The 10,000-nt window shown below is 37.5% G+C and overlaps 1 protein-coding gene across 3 annotated transcripts in view; it reads right to left on the bottom strand.

The window, feature by feature from the left end:
* LOC137984113 (dynein axonemal heavy chain 2-like) overlaps positions 1–10,000 on the bottom strand; it is an 86,520-nt gene that overhangs the window by 69,558 nt on the left and 6,962 nt on the right. For all 3 annotated transcript variants that reach the window (XM_068831323.1, XM_068831324.1, XM_068831325.1), the window contains exons 6-16: positions 9,630–9,767; positions 9,434–9,541; positions 8,845–9,021; positions 8,413–8,441; positions 8,140–8,269; positions 4,109–4,291; positions 3,297–3,374; positions 2,222–2,358; positions 1,261–1,407; positions 707–863; positions 1–37 (exon numbers count right to left, since the gene is read on the bottom strand). The exon at positions 1–37 is cut by the window's left edge and continues 98 nt beyond it. In XM_068831323.1, coding sequence (XP_068687424.1) covers positions 1–37; positions 707–863; positions 1,261–1,407; positions 2,222–2,358; positions 3,297–3,374; positions 4,109–4,291; positions 8,140–8,269; positions 8,413–8,441; positions 8,845–9,021; positions 9,434–9,541; positions 9,630–9,767 — 1,321 coding nt within the window. The remainder of the gene's footprint in view (positions 38–706; positions 864–1,260; positions 1,408–2,221; positions 2,359–3,296; positions 3,375–4,108; positions 4,292–8,139; positions 8,270–8,412; positions 8,442–8,844; positions 9,022–9,433; positions 9,542–9,629; positions 9,768–10,000) is intronic.

Raw genomic sequence — 10,000 nt, 5'->3', positions numbered from 1 at the left:
AGTTTGCATTCTTGTAGTCATCTACGATATCTTGCACCTAAGACAGTAAAGGATAAATTCATGATTCATTGCTGACAAGCACAGCCCGCTCCTACATGTAGGTGGCCAAAAGGTCAAGGTAGAATTAAATATTAAAAGCGTTTGTCAACCATTGTTTCGCATTAATTTTTTTCTAGAACAATATTAAGCCAGTTGGCATATCCTACACATGACTATATCCTTTTCCTTGCTACAGAAACTGGATGTACAACTACCAGGAAGGGCCTTCCTACGTGTAAGATTTCCTTGAAATTAACATCATGTAAATTATTCATAATAATAATAATAATCATCATCATCATCATCATCATCACCAAAACTGATTGCCTCCTGATTTGTGGCCACAGAAGTAAGCATTGATCTTGTGAAATTTTGCGGAAAATAATATTCATATTTTGACCAATCAATTTATTTTCGGAAATAGGTCCCAAGACTAGGAAAAATTGCCAGTGTATTTTATTAAAGAGTTGGGTACATAGTTCTGGGTGGTGTGGCCTTGCAGGGTTGTGGATGGGGGTATTAAATTCTCTGATTGATTGTTTGATTCCCTTCCCTTCGAATTCCCTTCCCTTTAAATCATGTCTCCTACTTCACTTCCCTTTAAATCATTGCAGCCTGAGGAAAACAAAGAAACACCTTTGCCTAAAGTGTGCTTTACCATCCTTACCTTACTACAGTTATTTCTGCACTCTCCAATGAAGTAATCGGAGATGCCTTTTGATGCCCAGGTGAGCTTTGTAAGGCCAGGGTGGATCTTCTTGTCCAATGATCTTATCCTCTCTCTGAACAATCCACGTTCCTCTGTTGATAGGACAGCTATAATTCTGTTGAGCAAATAACAGGAAAATACAGGAAATATTTGTGGTTCAACCTGTATCAAATTTTTGATATAAGCTGAGGTAGGTACATGTAACTTGATCAGGAGGTTACAGGGACACAAAAATTTAACAAAATATTGGCTGTGTTAATTTGATGGCTGCTATGGAAACCTACATGTATTACATCACAACAATGCACACATTTTGTCAAGCAAAATGTAAAACACCATTTTGCTTGACAAAATGTTGTTTTACATGACTTTGTTACGGTCCATAACATAGCTGTTTGGTAACAGTTACTATGAAATACAGTGTTGTAAAGAGTACAGTTTCTTGAAAGTGTGGAAACTGGTATAAGATGTGCTTAAATACTTCATGTCACATACAATTTCTGGGCACATACCTGTTGTAGTCACGCACAACAAGTAGCACATTTTCTCTAAGAATTCTCAGGTCTTCCTTCTTCATATACAGTTCAGACACATAGTGGGGTGTCTCAAACATCAGCTTTTCCCAATAATGGATTTCATTAAACAGCTTCACAAGAGTCCTACAAATGACCAAAGTCACTTTTTTCAGTTTTAGTGATAACATTAATTTTAAATTTCCAACCAAAGTCATAGATCAGTCAGGGAGGAAAGAAGAAATACAATGTATTCACTCTAACAAAGGGCTAATGCTCGAAATGTTGGCCCACAAATCTTTCTTTCGGTGGTTTAAATTTCTCTTGTCAGTTCGTTTGATAAAGCCAAATTTTTCAAAAGAAAACATGATGGCACTTCACTAGTGTTCCAGTTACAATGCAAATCTCAGCTCAAAAAGTTGACAGAGCTGAACACCTGACTCACCCAACCAATAATAAACTATAGAGATCCACAGTTATTGACCCCTTCATGACTCCTTCATATTCCCTGCGAGAACACAATCTCTAAAACTTATCGAAAAGATCGATGCACATTGTGAAACTGGAATCCCCTCAATATTTAACAAATAATTATTGTACGAGGGCACGCCGGATATGAAGTGATAGATAACCAACGGGGAACGTAGCACCAAGTTGGTTATAACTATTTTATATCCAGCAAGCCCAGCGAGTAGAATAAATATTGACTTTTGTTGACCATTTTTTTCTCAGAGCTGCAAAATTGTTTTCAGCTTGCTTTATTGCTGATGCATTCCTTGACAATATATGAACTGATAGCCTGTGTCTGGCAAACCAATGAAAATGCTGGAATTCTGATTTCCGTAGTTTAGTGTTTAATAAAATCGCATTACTCAACCTCTTCAAACTGAAAATTTTAAGGTCAATAAATTATGATTTAAAATAGGTAAAAAGAATTATTGACTACAGCTGCAATATTTACCTGTCAAAATTGAGATCAAGGGTCCCGGATTTATCCTGGCTGCGACGCATCAAAGGGATTTCAAGAAGTTTTGTGGCTTCTTTGTCCACAGTTGAAGTCCACTCATTGAATGTCTTTCTAACAAACTCGTCAAGGGCCTGCAGAAAATGACCATAACCAACTATAGATAAATGGAGTACTTACAAACACTTTAGAGTAGTCGAAGAGCTGAGCCATGTTGAACAATCTAGCATCCTAAAAAACCTATTCCTCTCCTAGTGGTGTGAATATTAGTTGAGGACATAATATTATGTTCCATTAGCAGTGAAGAGGTGAGAGAGAAACCTAGACAGTGTTTACCATCATGAGCCATGGCAATTCTTCAGAACTCAGCACGACATCAAGTCTTGTTAGCCTAAACAATTCCCAGAGGATGACAGTGCTGATTTTGTGTAAAGAATTTGTTTGGAAAACATACAATTATAGTCTAGTAACAACTAAATACAAAAATACAAAATACCAACTAAGTTAAGCTATGTACTCTATGCTGCTTCTAAGTAACATGAGCTTAGTTTTTAAATTCTAATTTTTCAAAAGCTTTCTGTGGCTCAACACCGCTACATGGCCATACTATGTCAACTGGAAAGCTCTAAATGGTCTACGCTTTTTGTGTGCAGGTGGAAAATGGTTTGGAAAATATTTTTTTCCTGCATTTTTTGCTGGTTTCAATCCAGGTTTGACATATATACCTGTGGTCAGGACCACACTGGTGGCTACGCAGTTATTCGAGTCAAGCATCGGAGGGATATAAACTTAAAGCTGAGTGTTTATTTTTAATTTGTTTAGCGCTGCTTTTTACAATATTTGTAATTTTGAATCTGGTAAGGTTACATGATGCCTGGACAACTTATGACAGAAGAAACGATTCAACCCATTTTAAATTGTTTTGTTTTGTTTGATTGCTTTTCATCAAGACTAAACAAAAAAAAATTCAAATTTGTTCTCCCCAAGGCCAGTAAGCATAAATAACCCAGGAGCTCCAGACCACTTTTAGGCTTAGCTAAATCTATATAATTATTATTTTCACAGAATTAACCTGAGCCAGTTGTTGATATTGCGACCTGATTTCCTCACCAGTCCCAATAAGAGGAAGAAAAAAAGATTTCTTCAACACCTATAAATCAAAGCAAAAGGTCAGTAAGGTCTTGATTCAACAGTGAAAAATAATGGTAAAGTTTACATCCATTCTTAAAAAATCTTTTTATCTCGTATTAAATTTGTTAGTAATGTTTATTGCCAGTATGTTCCACTATTAAAATAAATTAATATAATAAATAATTGAATCAATGTTTGATTATCCACAGCATTATGATTCAACAAATTTATATCATTAAAAATAGTTGGATTGTATAATTATGCATAAAAAAATAAGCCATGGATTAAATTATTATCTTTTATCTCAACAGTCATTACAAAAACAACAATCAAATGCTTGTACTATTAATAGCAGCCAGCAAACCTTTTTGGGCACACTTCAAATTTAATTTGTATTATTTTGTGGTCTGCACTGACATGTTTACATGTTTTTGACTTAGGTTAGTCATAGTTAATATATGGAGATGCTTATGAAACTCGACAAGCTTCTTTGTTTTTTGTTTTTGTTCACTGTTTTGGACCTTGAGCAAAGGCACAAACCACACCCTTTTTTTTCTTAAAGACTGCCAATCAACAGTTTTGATTTAATAATTCATTCAAAACTCAGTTGCAAACTTTTAAGGATTAAAGATTGTGCATGGTCATGGGTTGGTTAACATGAAGCGTAATGTCACTGTTCTTGCTTTTGAAGTTTCCAGAGTTTCAGAACCAGAACATCCATATGAACTATCATGGAAACCGTTTAGTTCTTACATTCATTGGCCTGTCTATTCGCCTCTTCAGCATCCTTGCCCATGCAGCAGATCCAGCATAACGGGGATACATGGGTGGCAAATCAACAGTCTTGGTGTTGAACTCCTTCTTCACAAGGTTTAGTTCCTCATTGAAAAGCTGGTACACTTCCACTGTTTTCTTGTCAATTGTTCGCCTGATGGCCTGAAAAGATACATTGTACAAAGTAAAACAGAATAATTGACTATAAAATCACTGTCTCTAAGTTTAAATCTTTATTTTATTTTATTACATCCTAACTAACAATTATAATAAATTATATTAGTGTTCTCACTTCTGACATTTTGGGATATTCCTACTGTACATAATTATGAATTCCTCACAAAGTCCTCAGTTTTGTTGTGTCCTCTGTGGCTGTATCTGAATAAACTTCAATTGGCATAAAACAATACGAATTTTCTCCCTTGATAAAACAATTTTTCAATCTCTGGACAATATTTATGATTTCATTGATTCCTCTTTATTGCTGCAAAAGTGCTCATCAGGGAAAGTATTTCATGTAAGCAGGCTACTGTGCTACTTTTGCATGTTAACTAGGGTTACAACTTGGTGTTACGGAACACAAATATAAACTTAAGCTAATAGACCTTTTTGCAGATACGGTGGCCATTTTGATTTATATTGTTTCAAAAGACATTATGGGATGATCAGGGGGCAAATTAATATGTATTTGCCCCCTGGGAATCTCATAATAGCTATTTGACACAATAGAAATCAAAATGGCCGCCGTATCTGCAAAAAGGTCTATTAGACATCCCAGTATTATAGTAGGGTAAAATTTAAGAATCCGATCCCACCAACGCGTCGGCCAACGCGTCGGCCAACGCGTCGGCCGACACACCACCGACACACGACCGACACGTCGGCCAACACACTACCGACACGTCGGCCGACACACTACCGACGCGTTGGCCGACACACTACCGACGCGTTGGCCGACACACTACCGACGCGTTGGCCGACACATTACCGACACGTTGGTCTAAACACTACCGTCACGTTGGTCTAAATACTTACTCTTTATAATTTTGTTAGTTCTTTCAGTTGGAAGCAAGAACAACTCCATAAGGAACGACGAAAACACCATTGGCAAATAGCCGCCATTTTTAAAATGAAACACTAGTACCTAGGTCTGCTCGATGTTTTGGCAAGGGTCGGCTACCAAAGCGGGGTAGTTAGGATCGAATTAAACCAATCACAACGCTTCTTATTGAACGAATGAAATGAAAGGAACATGTTATTTAATGTGACAACTCAAAGTAGTTGATACCATTAGCATCTATTTGCAACTGTCAATACTCGATCATGTCTCAACGTCTAACTAAGTGTACTGTCTGCGGACAATCTGGTCATACGAGAATCCACTGTTTAGTGATGTGCGGTTCTTGTAGTGGCGACAGTCGTAAATGTGATTGCGAGCAGCCACCAGCTAAAAAACAGAAAACTAAAAAGGGGAGGAGGGCAACAGAAAAGGAGCAGCCGCAGGTAGCCGCAGGGTCTCCAGAAGCTGAGCCTAACTACAAATCAATAATATATAATATATAATATATATAAATAGCTGATGATGACGAAGTCTCGGGCAACGAGTGAACACTGGGTTCTAATAACACTTGTCGTAATGGGAACTGGGTTCTAATATCACGAAATACAATATGGTAGTGAAAGTTTTCCGTCGAAGACAGTTCCGTTCAGTTTGAAAAAGGTACGTTTAGGTTTTCAACAGTTCAATAAGGCCCAAATGAGTCACCGACACGCCACCGACGCACCACCGACGCACCACCGACGCACCACCGACGCATCTTGTATGTTATAAGTTTAAACAGCAGTCGGCCGACAGTCGACCGACAGTCGGCCGACAGGTCGGCCGACAGTCGGCCGACGCGTTGGCCGACGCGTTGGCCGACGCGTTGGTGGGATCGGATTCTTAAATTTTACCTATAGTAGTGACACTGACTGGTGTAAAAGAATGTACATGTGCAGGGTGAGACTATTATTTTAATGCTTACATCTACATGGCTTCTTGGGTTTCACGGTTTCACTGGTTTTGTGTGTCCCGTGGTTTCTCTGGTTTGATTGTTTAGGTGGTTTTGCGGGTATCATGGTTTCGTTGGTTTCACTGGTTTCAAGGGTGTCATAATATGGTTTTGTTGGTTTCATGTTTCCGTGGGTGTCATCATGGTTTCTCTCGTTTTGTTCGTTTCACTGGTTTCTTTGGTTTCATGGCGTCACCCGTTTTATATTTTCATCTGTTATTTGTTTGGTGTTGTTCGAGAATGCTTACAGTGTACATCACTGACACAAGACTATAAATTTAGAAGTGTATATTGATTTCACATCTAGCAGTTTTGCCATGAATGTTCTCCAGTATAGGTGCATACAGGTGTTAGCTAAGCTTTTCTACCAAGGTGTTATTATTATAAATGTGATAAATATGTACAGGTTATTTTCTGACAGGAGGAAAATCACTAAATAATGCACTGTTCTGGTGCTATATGCAATCACTTTGTCAGACAACACACTCATTCTTATCTGAATCTGTCTGTAAGTGATTTGTTTTTGATAAACTTTTTCGCCCAACTTATTGGCTTAGCTTTGCATAAACCCACAGCAGACATACAGTACTTCAAATTTAATACCAAACTTAAGTGAATGGCAGCGTTACTGAGAGCTTCGAGTTCATGGAAGCATTTTCTTTAACAAAGTCTATGAATTACACTGTTTCACTAGGGTAATCAAAGATTTTCCACGCTTTGAGCAAGTTTTTTTACTGCTTTGAATTCTGATTAGTTTTTCGCATAATTTGTTTGCGCCTGCTGTGATTGGTCTGAGACTAATTTCTATGGAACTGATTTTTCGACACTCAAGTGAAAAGCTATGTGATTTGTTAAAAAATTGCAAGATACCTTAATTGTTATAATCATCACTTTCTAGCTCATTTCTTGCTCATACCTTTGAAAAATAATTATTTGGCTCCGCTGGCTGATAATTTCTTCTCCAAACACCATGTTTTCCGAATGTTAAACCATTCAAAACAGTGCTGTTCTCTTTTTTGTTTTAAGACCAGTTTTCTGAGCCAAAAAATGTGCAGTAAAAAGCGGCCACCTTCAATCGTGTGCCATCAAGAGGTTGTTTTGGATTGGGTTTCCCAGAGTAAGTGAATAAGAATGAATAACATTATTTTTTGCACTGGTGTTAGACTTGAGCTACAATGCTCTCAGCCAGTCTGAATAACGAAGTATTTTAATAATTATATCGAAATCAATATTATAATCCATCAAATAATTTCGCTCGCACACGATTGGTCTAAATGCATAACATGACCAAACATTTTCTAACCAAAACTGGGGCCAATGGCTTTTCACTGTGGGACACAGCACGTCCACCGATCTATGATCATCAGTCTCAATTACGACAATTTTGAAAAAGCTGCAAGTATGATTTTGCTGACCATTTTAAGGCCCCTTGGTTGTGTTTGGTCAGGTCAAAGTTCAAACCAAGAGCCTCCTGCATGGGTATTGTAATCCCATACTTTATAAATAATATTGAGATAGCCAGCCTCCACTTGGCCCCTTGGACCTATGGCGGTCACTGTTTCTACATCATAAGCCTTTTTGAGATGCCACAGAAAACTGGCCACAAATTTTTGCAAGAGAATACTAGCTGGCTCACACCACAGTAAACTTTGTGCCAAAATCTGACAGTATTTAACCAAACTGTTTAAAAGCTGTTTGGAGCGAGGATGGCACAGTTGATTAGTACACGGCCTTGGTGCAAGAGGCCCTGAGTTCGATTCCCGTCGGGATCTCACATCCTTGTTCCGACTTCTTTCCTTTCTGTGTAGCTTAAGTAGCTTTAAATACCTGTAAAACAGAGCACTGATGGCAAGGTGGGAGTAAAATGAGCGCACCGTCAACCTCAGGTTTGTCAGTTGAATTACTGTTACAAGTTATCGACGTTATTTTTAATATGGTTGCTTTACTTTTACTTTTTACCTCTCTCGAAGACAAGTGCTGGAAAATATCCAAAATTTCCACTCCTTCTTGGACAGTTGTTATTGTCTCAAAAGCAGAGCATATTAAATTCTGGACCATTACTTCCAAATCTTTTACACCAGCACGGAACCTTTAAAAACCAAAAACAACAGGTCATATTTTCTGCTTTTTCTTTTGCCATAAAGAGGAATCACTGATCACCCATTAAGACTCTACAAACTGAAAACTTTGAATTAATACCAGTCGACTCTTAATTCTTATCAGTTTTCCTACCTGTTGTAATCATCATGCCATGTTGTCGCCTGAAGAGAAAAGAATGCTGATCAAGTTAACATATAATACTGATTCCAATATTATCTTGAGTGTCCACTTATCAGATTTATTCACTAACATCTAATTTAGCATTAACTAAGCTTGGACTTAAAATGGCACAAAGCTGTGAAGCCCATACAGATACAAGTAGAGTGTAACTGTATGTAACTACAGTGTACAAGTATAATTCATAATCTTTCTACAATGTACCATGTACAAAAATATTTAAGTTCAAAACATTATGAGTTCATGGGAAGGAACGAGAAGAAAGGATATTATTACTGTCCATGTCTATTGTAATCGAGCACCTGTTACCATAAGGAACATGATGGAAGGAAGACAAAAAAAAATTAATGATGTGGACATAATGATAATGATGATGATTTCATTCACCTTGACATCTAGTATGGTTTTCTTGACATCCTTGAGGATCTGTAGATTTTTCTCAAATGTGGCTTCAACTTCCAGCAGACTCCTCACTACCTCTGGCCCACGTACACCATGAAAGCAAGGTAAGGGTGTCTTCTCTCCATCATACATTCTTGCAAAATGAATTTGTCCATCACATACCTGGCATCAATGTTCAAGTACACAAAATAGAAATTTCACCACTAATAACTTGGGAAAAGTCGGAAAAATCAGAAATTATGAGCCTGACTGAAGTTAAAGCTTTAACCTCCTCATTGGTAGTTTGCATGCTCAACCATGATTATTTTTAACTCTAGATAGGAGACTTGTGAGTTGGAGTGAAGATCTTCCCCTTGGGACTGAGTGGTAGTACACCCAAACACCATACTTAATAAAATTATCATACTCATAAAAGAGTAAAATTCTGGCAAGTTTGCATTATTGCAGTGTACAATTATCATGTACAATTAAGCGGAAAATAATATGCAGCATTGTTCAAGAAACTGCAAGAATAGAACATTAACAAGTTTGAAAACACGCAGACTTGTGGAAGTAGCTAACATCAATAGACTACCTCCAGAAGATCTTTGCATCGCTGAACAAAAGCATCCACTTGCGCAAAGATGCTGCTCTGATCAAGCACCCACTTGACACTTGACAACTTGGAATGCATTTTACTGATCTGCCAGTAAAAGGATAGAAACGATGTAAGTGAAATGTGCTAATAAAAGAAAAGGACAGTAAGCTAACTGCCTATCAAATGAATGTACCCTGCTGTAGGTGTTTTTCCAAGACTCGCAGCACTCAATACTCTCCTGTAGTCCCTCCATGCTTGTCTTGATTCGACCCACAAAGATGTCATCCAAAGAGATTTTTGTGCTGCATCTCCTTATTATTTCATTGCTCACCTGTTAAACAAAAAAAATCAAATTATCTATTTTTCTAGGAGCAGCCTGCATACACTTCAATCTACAAGTCAAGAATTCATACAAGATTTTTTTGAAAAAGGACTTTTTTTTCAATATCTTTTTTTTTTTTATTTTAAACCTTTTTGCACAGCCACACCTTTCAACAAGTCCTCCGTCTCGATACTAATTGTTGCCAATTTGATAGCATTTGATATTTTAAATGGATCTTGCAG

This window comes from Montipora foliosa, chromosome 13 (assembly GCF_036669935.1).
Source record: "Montipora foliosa isolate CH-2021 chromosome 13, ASM3666993v2, whole genome shotgun sequence".
NCBI classification, from domain to species: Eukaryota; Metazoa; Cnidaria; class Anthozoa; order Scleractinia; family Acroporidae; genus Montipora; species Montipora foliosa.
Note: the sequence above shows the minus strand (reverse complement) of the source record. Positions and strands in the feature narration are given on the sequence as shown.